The sequence below is a fragment of the Lathyrus oleraceus genome, chromosome 3 (genome assembly GCF_024323335.1).
Source record: "Lathyrus oleraceus cultivar Zhongwan6 chromosome 3, CAAS_Psat_ZW6_1.0, whole genome shotgun sequence".
Taxonomy (NCBI): Eukaryota; Viridiplantae; Streptophyta; class Magnoliopsida; order Fabales; family Fabaceae; genus Lathyrus; species Lathyrus oleraceus.
In genome coordinates, this window is record NC_066581.1 from 142,993,267 (window position 1) to 143,006,811 (window position 13,545).

At 39.0% G+C, this 13,545-nt stretch overlaps 1 protein-coding gene across 1 annotated transcript; it reads left to right on the forward strand.

The window, feature by feature from the left end:
• Positions 1-2,850: 2,850 nt before the first annotated feature.
• LOC127125851 (pentatricopeptide repeat-containing protein At5g50390, chloroplastic) lies at positions 2,851-5,535 on the forward strand. Its single transcript, XM_051054690.1, has one exon. The coding sequence runs from the start codon at positions 3,153-3,155 to the stop codon at positions 5,193-5,195; it is 2,043 nt and encodes a 680-aa protein (XP_050910647.1). The 5' UTR covers positions 2,851-3,152; the 3' UTR covers positions 5,196-5,535.
• The last annotated feature ends 8,010 nt before the right edge of the window (positions 5,536-13,545 follow it).

Genomic DNA, 13,545 nt, shown 5'->3' on the forward strand with positions numbered 1-13,545 from the left:
GAATGTGTATATGTACCAATTGTGAGTCATGGTGATATGTGGGATGTTAAGACGGTATATAGATGGTCTTAATTGCATATGTGTTGGTATGTGTGCATTCATTCATAACATGGTTGACTTCATTGTGGAAGTGGTTAAGCGGTGATCCTTCATTGGAAACAGACGTAGCAGACGTTAATCCTTAATTGGGATTAGGCGTAGTATTAAGCGGTGATCCTTCATTGGAAACAGACGTAGCAGACGTTAATCCTTAATTGGGATTAGGCGTAGTATTAAGCGGTGATCCTTCATTAGAAACAGACGTAGGGCTTTGGTCTTGTCCGGATCGGAAGCGTGGCTTGGATTCTAGATATTGAATCGGAAAGCGGTGAAACTTGGAGTTCACATTGAGGTACCGCATGCATGGAGTCACATTGTCTTGCATTGAGTCGTCTATAGTTATGTGATCATTGAATGCATGTATTGATGTGAATGCGATGTACGTTTGAAATATGTGAGATGATTGTTGATTAATATTATTGACGTGATTATACCAGGTGTGATGAATTCTTAAATTGTGTTTTTAATTCATTGTGCCTTGTTATACTATTTCATAATGATTTGAATTCTCACCCTTTCTGTTTGAATGTTACCTTTACATGGGTATCGTGCAGATACTACGGAGTAGTATTGCTGGAGTAGGTGGACGGTAGCTCGCTCAAGAATAACTGGAGAGTTTCCGTATTTAGTTTGAATTTAGGAAATGAGTCAATGCTTTGGTCATGTAACACTGGGTAGATTAGTGGTATTGAACTCCTATTTTATTTTGATATGCTTTATGTCATTAATTGTTTTGTTTTGTTTGGAGTGATTATTGAGAGATGATCATGGTATGGGACATGGATCATTTTATGAAATACATGAGTATTCTTTATTTTCCGCTGCGAACGCATATTGCTTGAATATTCATGATGAGTGAAATGTGTTATTTTGAATGACCAGGTGTATTGTTGGTTTTCGAAAGTTTTAAAATTTGAAAACGTCGATGTGACGCCCTTTTGTTTATATGCGTGCTTATTTACTCTGATTATATGCTAAATAATTTGGGGTAGAAAAAGGGGTGTTACATGATGAGCATCCCGAGTCCAAGTATCACTGATCCTTGAATCTCTCTTCATCTCTTGTTGTAACCATCAACAATGTCTCTTCTTCTTCATGTTTCGCCAGCTTTGCATATGTTTCTTGATTCTTCTACTTTTCTGGACAATCACTAGAATAGTGACCATACCTTTGACAATTGTAACACTGAATGTGACTCTTGTCTGGATTTTGACCACCACATTTTCCTCTACTTGCAACCCCACCTCTTTGGTTGCCTTGGTTCTAGAGTTTTCTATGATTCGATCAGTTTCCTTCTTATTGATTTTGACCAGTCAAATTGTTGTAGTCTCCTCTGCCTTTGTTGTCATTCCAGCTTCCTTTGCATTTTCTTTCTTTTATTGATTGAGCCTGCAAAGCCATATCACTCTTCAAATTTCCTGCAGCTCTTTCAGCCATTCTTTGTTCATGAGATTCAAGCATCCCATGAAGCTCTTCCTTTGTCAGTTTTGACAAATCTTTCGACTCTTCTATGGTTACTACCACGTGGTCGAACTTTGGAACCAACGACCTCAAGATCTTTCCAACAACAAATCTTGATGTCAACACTTCTCCACATACCTTGATTTGATTCACCAGGTTCGTAACCTCGGTGAAGAAATCAGTTATGGTTCCATTGTCTTCCATCTGAAGCAATTCATACGTTCATTTGTAACTCCACCTCTTTCACCTTCTCCGTGCCTCCAAACGATTTCTCCAAAATTTCCCATGCTTCTTTCGCTGACTCTGCATCACTAACCTTTTCAAAGTTATCTGCATCAACACATTGATGGATTATAAAAGAGAGCTTTATAATCTTTCTTCTTCAATTCTTTTTGTGCAACCTTTTCTTGATCTGTCGTGGCTTCTGCAAGCGTTGTTACTCCTTCCTTCACAAGATTCCAAAGATCTTGATAACAAAACACAACCTTTATCTGCTTGCACCAATTCTCATCATTGTTGTTCTTGAGAATCAGAAGATTTGCTGAAAAATGCCCGTTTGGATGATTCGTTGTCATGGTGATTTTATTCCCGCGAATCGATTAAATCGGAGCTCTTGATATCAGATGTTGGAAATCCCCCAAAACCTATGGAGAATTTCAATCAATCTTGATGAACAAAATTGTTATTACCCACACAATAGCAATGAAAAAAGAACAATGAAGAAAGAAAGAGTATAAAGAACGATGAAGAAGAAGAGGAATTAAATTCTACAGAGTTTCTCTCTGTCCACAAATTGTGGAAAACTTCTTATTCACTTTGCAACTGCAAAATACTGTGAATATAATGTTATGAATATTTTATTTACCTCATTATAAAAATAAGGGTTACTCCCTCTATTTATAGATTTAAGTTAACTTGGACCTCAAGCCAAAATTCAAAACTATAAAAGCCCAAAATAGCTAACACTACTAAAATAAGCCTAAGTCGAAATCCTGTGTGAAACAATATGCTTCGACACTTTGACACACTAACACAATTTAACACACTAGATGATTCAACACTTCCTTATTCTGTCGAACAACTTACTTCAACACAATGAATTACAATTCAACAATAACAATCATTATATTTCTTAATTTATGTAAAACATTTCTTAATTTGCGTAAAATATGCAAAAACATCCTGTAATTTTCTCTCATTTAAAAATAAATGATTCTTCACCACATTAAAAAAAAAAAAAAAAAAAAACTAATGCATGATGGTTCACATCAAAAATGAAATGCATTGGAGTGTATCATAACATTTGCTTCATTGTTCGGTGAATCATTATCATTCAAACATCCAACTACCACCCAACCAACCAAACGTAAGTATAGGACAATCACTATGAGTAGCCGCTTCAAAAAACCATATTGTTAATTCCATTTCCAATTTTGCTGCAAAGTCAATACCGAACCAAATTTGGGCGGAGAAATTTATGCAAATTGATCTGATCATGCACACTTTTATTCCTCTTTCATATTTAAACCCTCTCATTCATAAACCACTTACCACAAAAACAACACTTGTTATTATTGTTAACAATAGTATCAATGGAAACTTTTTCTTTAGATCAGCTTCAATCCTTTTCCTATCTGGGTTCATCTTCTTTTAATCCTAGAAAAAACTCTTGTTTTGCATCAAAGTTGAAAATTTGGAGCAAACCCGTTTCTCAGATTTGTTCTTGTTCCCAACCAAAGAAGAGAAATGAGTTTGATGAAAAGGTGCTAGTTTTGGAAGAACCTCGGATGCTAAAAAGGGAATCTTTATCCCCTTCTGGACTATGTAGTCAGATTGAGAATTTGGTTTTGAGTAATAAGTATAGGGGGGCAATGGAATTGTTTCAAATGTTGGAACTTGAATATGCTGAATATTATGTTGGTGCTAGTACTTATGATGCTTTGATCAGTGCTTGTATTGGTTTGAGATTCATTGGAGGTGTTAAGAGGGTGTTTAATCATATGAAAAATAGTGGGTTTGAGTTTGATTTGTATATGATGAATAGGGTTTTGGCTATGCATATGAAATGTTTTCTTGTCCACGATGCACGGAAGCTGTTTGAAGATATGCCTGAAAGAGATTCGGGTTCTTGGATGATCATGATTGGCGGATTTGTTGACTCGGGGGAATATTCTGAGGCTTTTGAGATGTTTTTGTGTATGTGGGAAGAGTTTAATGTTGGAAAATCTCGCACTTTTGCGACTATGATTCGCGCGTCTGCTGGATTGGGAAATATTGAGATTGGAAAGCAAATTCATACATGTATTTTGAAAAGGGGAGTGCATGGAGATCAATTTGTAGATTGTGCGTTGATTGACATGTACAGCAAGTCTGGTAGCATTAAAGATGCTCAATGTGTTTTTGATCAAATGCCGCAGAAGACAACTGTTGGATGGAATACCATTATTGCTGGCTATGCACTTCGAGGTTATAATGAGGAAGGTCTTGGTATTTACCACGAGATGCGTGATAGTGGTGCTAAAATCAACCATTTCATTATTTCAACATTAATAAGAATTTGTGCGAGATTGGCATCATTAGAACATGCGAAACAAGCTCATGCTGCATTAGTTCGCCGTGGTTTTGGCACAGATTTGGTGGCAAACTCACAGCTCGTTGACTTCTATGGCAAATGGGGAAGGATGAAAGACGCTCAACATGTTTTTGACAAGATGCACCGCAAGAATGTCATATCTTGGAACGCATTGATTGGTGGATATGGTAATCACGGGCAGGGAGAAAAGGCAGTAGAAATGTTTGAGAAAATGCTTCAAGAAAATGTGATTCCAGATCATGTCACTTTCCTTGCTGTTTTATCTGCTTGTAGCTATTCAGGATTATCAGAAAGGGGTTGGGAGATTTTTCAGTCTATGAGTACAGATCACAACGTTGAGCCTCGAGCAATGCATTATGCATGTATGATTGAACTATTAGGTCGAGAGGGCTTATTAGACGATGCTGTTGCACTGTTAAAAAATGCTCCTTTCAAACCAACTCTAAATATGTGGGCAGCATTGCTGACAGCATGCAGAATGAACAAGAATTCGGAGCTCGGGACAATTGCAGCCGAAGAGCTTTATGGTATGGAACCTGGAAAGATCTGTAATTATGTTGTGCTTCTGAATATATACAACGCTTCTGGCAAATTGAAAGAAGCTGCTGGTGTTTTGCAAACCTTAAAGAGAAAAGGTTTAAGACTGCTTCAGGGACGTAGCTGGATCGGACCATATGCTTTCCTTTGTGGAGACAAATCTCACAAGCAAATGCAAGAAATATACAAAAAAGTGGACAGCATGATGGTGGAGATATCAAGGCATGGTTATGTTATGGAGAAAAAAATGTTGCTACCAGATGTGGACAAAGAGGAACAATGTGCTATGAGGTATCATAGTGAAAAGCTTGCAATAGCTTTTGGTATCATCAACACTCCAGATTGGTTACCTTTGCAAATTACACAGGCCCATCGTGTGTGCGGTGACTGCCATAATGCAATCAAACTTATAACCAAGGTTACAGGACGTGAAATTGTGTTAAGAGATGCTAGTAGGTTTCACCATTTTAAAAATGGGAGTTGTTCTTGTGGGGATTATTGGTGATGACAAAATTGTTTTGTTCAAGCTTTAGTTGCCTGTTAGCTTCAATTTACCATGTGGATTTTGTAAGCTGAAGAACAAAAGAAATTACTCTATAATTTTCTGTCGAGGAAGCTCAACTGTATCCATCACCTTATATTTGATTCTTCGTATGCATTGGATTTTTCTGCTAGATTGCTATCGTTTTTAAATTATTGACTCAATGTTTGTATTTTATTTATTATTTGTTTCGAAAGTGGGAATGGGAACAGAGCAAGTATGTTTTGGAAGCACCTCATATTGTATAATAAGTGGACGAATACAATGAAAAGTAGCTCATTTATGGAGGCCATAGCCTCAACTATATTTTGATTTTGTAAGTTCTTCTTCCTTGTCCTGATGTTCCAATCATTGTTGTTGGCTTAATTTGCTGAAAATACATTGAAATGTGAACAATCTGAAACTTGTTCTCTTTCTGGGTGTGTTTGTGTTTGGTAGTGTCGGAGACAGATTCTACATTAATAGCATCTACAAGTTCCTTAATAGGTCTGTGTTGTAAATTGTAATGATATTGAGTTTTGACATACCAGCCAGCACCTGCAATGATCACAAACAAATGTCTGAATATAGTATTCTCTATTGTAAAAGGAGAAACTCTTGGACGAGAGATTCTCTCTTATTCTTCAAATTTCTTAAATAGTGTTTTTTATTTGAAATTCAAGTTTTTGATTTTTAACCATTGGTCTAATTTGTCGGATCTTTGGTTCCCATGTTCTTGGAGATGTAGGCGGCACAATCCATCTCCCATCCTTCTTCGAAGAAATAATTAGAGGGATTTGTTATTGTTATTATAGGAGTTTGTTATTGTTATTAGAGGAGTTTGTTACAATAAAATAGGAATAAGCTTGTGGCTATAAAAGAGGACAGGAAGTGTAGGAATAAGGTATTTAGGGATTCTACTAAGGTTCATTATCTAGGTGAGGGAAGTACCGTGTGCTTAGGGGCTGATAGGTATTCACCATCAGTTGTTATTTTTGTCATTATTATTTTGTATTTGTTCATCCATGATAATACAATTACGGTATTCTTTTACTGTTTCATTTATTTATTCTCTATTCTTCCATATATTCATATAAGAATCCATCAATTAGTCCGACCTACCGGATCAAAACCAGACCACGACAGAGATTATAGATGCCAAGGAAACCTAAGATGAGAGACCGGATTGAAGCTTTGGAGAAGCAGATGGAGAATGTAACAACGATTCTGCAGGAGTTGGCTCTGCAGATGCAACAACAAAGTGGAGTATTAACTGAATTGAGAACAGACTGGTAAGAAAGCGCAGGAGGCAGAGACGTCTTTTGGTGATTTGTCACATAGTGAATCGCGTCTTGCTGGGAAGAAGGTGAAACTTCCCTTGTTCGAAGGAGATGACCCCGTGGCGTGGATCACACGAGCTGAAATTTACTTTGATGTTCAGAATACATCGGATGTGATGCGTGTGAAATTGGCTCGACTGAGCATGGAGGGTGCAACAATCCATTGGTTCAACTTACTCATGGAAACAGAGGACGATCTGTCCTGGGAGAAATTGAAGAAATCGTTGATCGCGCGTTACGGCGGTCGTCGATTAGAAAATCCATTTGAGGAGTTGTCCACCTTGCGTCAAACCGGTAGCGTGGAAGAATATGTGGAGGCGTTTGAGTTGCTTTCATCACAGGTGGGGAGATTGCCGAAGGAACAATATTTAGGGTACTTCATGAGAGGATTGAAACCTCCAATTATAAGGCGTGTTCGCACTTTGAATCTTGTGACACAGATGCAGATAATGTGAATTGCTAAAGATGTGGAAAATGAATTGAATGAGGAAGACGAAGACGGAGAAAGAAGTTACAGGAAGAAGCAAGGAATGGATCGTTTGGGTCGTAGTGAGTGGGCTGGACCTACAAGCAAAAATAGGAGTGGGTATAACCCGTCTAACAAGGATTCAACTCGGGTGTGTCATTTGGGTGGATCTAACCCGAATCAAAATACGGGTTCCATTGGGTCAAATCAAAGTTACAATTCCTCAATGTTTTCCACATGACGAAAAGGCGATTTCGACCACCGTCAGAGTTCGTCGGGACGATGGAAGGGTGTGAAGAGTCTCCACAATGAAGAGATGGTTGAACGAAGAGCAATGGGACTTTGTTTTAAGTGTGGAGGTAAATACCATCCTACCCTTCACAAGTGCCCTGAGAAGAGTTTAAGAGTATTAATTCTGAGGGAAGGGGAAAGCGTGAACGAAGATGGGGAGATTATGTCCATGGAGGTTAGTGAAATTGAGGAGGAGGAAGAGGCAGAAGCTGAATGTAAAGTGATTGGAGTTTTAGGGAGCATGGGGGAGTATCGCACTATGAAGATTTGAGGTAAGTTAGAAAGTATTAATGTGGTGGTGTTGGTGGATAGTGGAGCTAGCCACAATTTTATATCCTCCCAAATTATTGTTGCTTTGGGTTTACCCATTACACCCATGGCAGCTAAACGGGTTAAATTGGGAGATGGTCACAATGTGGTTTCACATGGAGTGTGTGAAGGAGTTAAATTGAACTTGGGTCCTATGGAATTGGTGGTGGATGCCTTAGTGTTAGAATTAGGAGGAATGAATGTGATTTTGGGAGTGTCCTGGTTATGTACTTTGGGTAAAGTGATAATGGATTGGAAGGCCTTGTCTATGCAATTTTGGCATGAAGGAAAATTTGTTGTATTACAAGGTCAAGGTGCTAACAGAGAAAGACAATGTTTCTTGAATTTGTTCCTTGAAGATAGACAAAATGGGGTGGATGATGCATGGTGGGTAACCAATTCAGATAAGAAAGAGGTGGTGAACGGTGATTTACATAATGTGTTGCAGTAATATGTTAAGTGTTTCAAGAACACCTTAGGTTACCACCTATGAGATCACAAGTTCATCCAATCAAGCTATTTAATGGTTATGGCCCTATAACTGTGAGACCTACAAATACCCTCATCATCAAAAGGAAGAGATAGAAAGACAAGATAAAGAATTGTTGGATGCTGGAGTTATAAGACCTATCATGAGTGATTTTTCTGGTCTAATGATCTTAGTAAAAAAGAAGGATGTCAGTTGGAGGGTGTGTGTGGATTATAGAGCACCCAACAAGGCAATTGTTGTAACACCCTTCTACCCCAAACGACATATTTAAATTGATTATCAGAGTACAACATGTAGAAGAGTTTACATTTCTTAAAACATAACACTTATCGCATCACAACATAAATCATATTATTTATTTGATTTAAAACTTCGCAGCGGAAAACAACATAATTATTATAATAATGTGTCAACATGATCTCAACAAAACATCTCAACAATTATTCATCATAAACAACATAAATAAAGATAATTTGGCTATCGAATCCCATAATCCCCGGTGTCACATGACCAGAGCATTTGACTCGACTCTGTAGAATAACTCTACACTTATTCTTCGAACCTCAACAATAGCTACTCCACTTTATCTGCACATTGCTCATCATAGATGAACATAAACACATGCAGAAGGGGTGAGAATTACATTATTAAATAATAATATAACGACAGAAATATAAACATAAATATATTTCACATATACCAACACAGCTCATCATAATCATCATAATCAACATACTCATGAACATCAACAAAACAACATATCAATGCAATGCACACACCCATGCATGACTCAACACGACTCGGTATACCCATTTTGTGACCAACTACAGGATCACCACTCCCAGATTCATCACCATAGAATCCGAGTTCCCCGTAAGGAACCAAGCCTCTCAACAAGCCCGGAGTCAACAACATCATTGGAACTCAGTCCGTTCATCACTAGGCATCGGCCTTTCATGAATGCATGCACACCAAGCATGCATCATAATCAACATAGCAACAACAGCATCATATAGTCATGTTATCATCATCATTAACACATTCTATCATAAAAGCATATCACATCATGCCACATAATCAAACACAATATTATCGCACTCTACTAATATCTATACCACTCAAAGCAACGAGAATTGATCCCTCGTATACTATGCATCAGCTAAGTTACCTCGCTCAGCCTAAACAACCGAAACTGCACAACAACAGCCAGGAAAGACCACAAGTCTGCCCATACGCGTATTGCCCATGCTCATACGCGTATTGCCCACGCCTGGCCAAATCCATACGCGTATTGGCCATTCCCATACGCGTATGCTACGCGTATCACTTCCCCATACGCGTACCACCAGAGACCAATTCACGTTCAAGATCCCATCTTCCTCCTCCATACGCGTATTGCCTAGTGCCATACGCGTACCAGGCCATCTCATACGCGTATTGCCTAGTGCCATACGCGTATGACCAGAAACCAGATTTCCAGATCTGCAATGGCTCCCTCTGCTACGAGATCTATCCAAATTCATCCCTCCACAGTCCAAATTTCACACAGAATCACTCATATCATCTAATACAATAGTCTCCTATTCGATTTCACAAATCCTAACATCATTGCCTATAATTTCTACGAATTCCTTCGATTAAAATCCCAATTTCGTTCACATAATATTTCACCATTTTCAGCATATCATTATTTAATAAGGTTCAGACCCCTTACCTCTTTGGATTGAAGGAAGCTCCGAGTAATCTTTGGCCTTTTCCTCTTCTTTCTCTTTCTCTTCAGCGTTTCCCTTTCTCTCTGACTCTGAGACACAATACGTGAAAAACCAACTCTGAGTTCTCCTTTGGAATCTTTTTCTATCCAATTTCCACTTTTACCCTTCCACTCTTCATATTCCACTTATTTTATTATTTAATTATTATTAAAATAAATAACACTTATAATAATAATAATAATAATAATAATAATAATTCCCAATATTATTTAAAAATTCCTTTTTACCTTCAAATAATCATATTAAATAATATTTAAATTATTCTAACGATAATCGGGGTGTTACAACTCTTCCCCACTAAAAGAGTTTTCGTCCTCGAAAACATACCTCAAGCAAATAGAGCCGGATACGACTCCTTCATCTGATCTTCACGCTCCCAAGTCAAGCTCTCACCAGCTGGACCTCCCCAAACAACTTTCACTAGAGCAATCTTCTTACCTCTCAGGGTCTTCTCTTCTCGGTCATCTATCCGAATTGGCAACACCTCAACGGTCAAATTATCCCTCATCTGGATATCATCCAACTGAACAACATGCGAAGGATCCGCAATATATTTTCTCAACTGAGATACATGAAACACATCATGCAGATTAGAAAGCGACGGCGGTAAAGCTATCCGATACGCCACTTCCCCAACCCTCTTCAAAACCTGATACGGACCCACAAACCTCGGAGTAAGCTTTTTAGACTTTAAAGCTCTACCCACACCTGTCGTCGGAGTAACTCTCAAGAACACATGATCTCCCTCTTGGAACTCAAGTGCCTTTCTCCTATTATCATGATAACTCTTCTGACGACTCTGAGAAATCTTCATTTTCTCCTGAATCATCTTAACCTTTTCAGTCGTCTGCTGCACAATCTCAGGTCCGAGTACAACACTCTCACCTGACTCATACCAGCACAATGGAGTTCTACACCTCCTACCATACAATGCTTCATATGGAGCCATACCGATACTAGCATGAAAATTATTATTATAAGTAAACTCCACCAACGGCAAATAACTATCCCAAGAACCACTCTGCTCCAACACACAAGCTCTCAACAAATCCTCCAAGGATTGGATAGTTCTTTCAGTCTGACCATCAGTCTGAGGATGATAAGCTGAACTCAACCTCAACTTAGTCCCCAACGCTTTCTGCAAACTTTCCCAAAATCTAGAAGTAAATCTGGGATCTCTGTCAGACACAATACTGGATGGAATACCATGCAGCCTCACTATCTCCTCGATATACAACTCTGCCAACTTCTCTAAAGAGTGATTAATCTTCATCGGCAAGAAATGCGCCGACTTAGTCAACCGATCCACAATCACCCAAATAGAATCATTACCTTTCACCGTCCTCGGCAATCCCGTCACAAAATCCATGGAAATGCTATCCCACTTCCATTCAGGAATCTTCAAAGGTTGCATCATACCTGCCGGTTTCTGATGTTCAATCTTTGACTTCTGACAAGTCAAACAGGCATACACAAACTTAGCAACATCTCTTTTCATACCAGCCCACCAAAACAGCTTCTTCAAATCTTGATACATTTTAGTTGCACCTGGATGGATACTCAATCCACTCCTATGGCCCTCTTCAAGAATACTCTTTTTCAATTCAGACACATCAGGAACACAAACTCTACCTTTAAATCGCAGGATGCCATTCTTATCAATCTCAAAATTACCACCATTACCCTGGTTAACCATAGTAATATGATCAACTAGAGCGACATCAACCTGCTGACCATTCCGAATATCTTCCAGAATTCCACTAGTCAACTTCAGCATACCCAACTTTACACTATCAGCGGAAACTTCACAACCCAAACTCATATCACGGAACTGTTCAATTAACTCAAGCTCCCGAACCATCATCATAGACATATGTAGAGACTTTCTACTCAGCGCATCTGCAACTACATTAGCCTTACCGGGATGATAACTCAATTCGAAGTCAAAATCCTTCAGTAATTCTAACCACCTTCTCTGCCTCATATTTAACTCTTTCTGATCAAACAGATACTTCAGACTCTTGTGATCACTGAACACTTCGAATCTGGAACCATACAGATAATGCCTCCACATTTTCAACACAAATACAACAGCTGCAAGTTCTAGATCATGCGTAGGATAATTCCTCTCATGAACTCTCAACTGTCTAGAAGCATAAGCTACAACTTTACCATTCTGCATCAAAACACCACCAAGACCCATTAAAGAAGCATCACAATAAACAACGAAGGACTCACCAGGATTAGGCAAGATCAACACTGGAGCACTGGTCAACCGCTTCTTCAACTCAACAAAACTCGCTTCACAAGCTGCATCCCACACATACACTTGACCCTTCTTAGTCAACTGCGTCAACGGCAATGCCAACTTAGAGAAGCCCTCAATAAATCTGCGATAATAACCAGCTAACCCCAGAAAACTGCGTATCTCAGTAGCAGACTTCGGAGTCTCCCACTGTAATACAGCATCCACTTTAGCAGGATCAACAGAAATCCCACCACTCGAAATCACATGGCCAAGGAAACTCACTTCCTTCAACCAGAACTCACATTTAGATAACTTTGCATATAATTTCTTTTCCCTTAACACCTGCAAAACAATTCTCAGATGTCCTGTATGCTCTTCTTCCGTCTTAGAATATATCAATATATCATCTATGAACACCACAACAAAATTATCAAGGTACGGATGAAATATACGATTCATATATTCCATAAACACACCTGGAGCATTAGACACACCGAACGGCATCACAGTGTATTCATAATGACCATACCTCGTACGGAAAGCAGTCTTCGCAATATCATCTGACTTCACTCGGATCTGATGATAACCCGACCGCAAATCAATCTTACTGAAAACATGAGCTCCAACCAACTGGTCCATCAAATCATCAATCCTCGGCAATGGATACCGATTCTTGATAGTCACCTTATTCAACTGCCGATAATCGACACACAACCTCATCGTACCTTCTTTCTTCTTCACTAACAATACTGGTGCACCCCAAGGAGAAACACTTGGACGCACAAACTTCTTCTCAAGCAATTCTTCAAGTTGCTTCTTCAATTCAACTAATTCAGTTGCCGACATTCTATAAGGAGACATCGACACCGGACTCGTACCTGGTACTAAGTCAATGGTAAATTCGACTTCACGTTCTGGAGGTAAATCACTTACATCCTCCGGGAACACATCCTGAAATTCACAAACGACAGGCAAATCTACACTCACCACTTTCTTATCCGCTTGCGGAGACGCAAATAAAGCGAATATCTGAGCTTCATCTTTCACAAAATCCACCACCTGCCTAGCAGATAGAAATCTTGCCTCATCATTCTCACCAACTTCAGAAAACCGCACCGTCTTCCTATAGCAGTTGATAAACACGCCATAGAATTCTAGCCAATTCATTCCCAGAATAATATCAATTTGGTGCAAGGGTAAGCACACCAAATCCACCACGAACTCTCTCTCAAAGATCGTCAATTGACAACCTCGACATACAACAGAAGTCTTCACGGAACCATTAGCAGGAGTATCTATCACCATACTTCCGCCTAGGGACGACATACTCACACCAATCCTGGTCGCACACTCATACGAAATAAACGAATGAGTAGCACCAGTGTCAACAATAGCAAGCAATTCAACATTATTAATCAA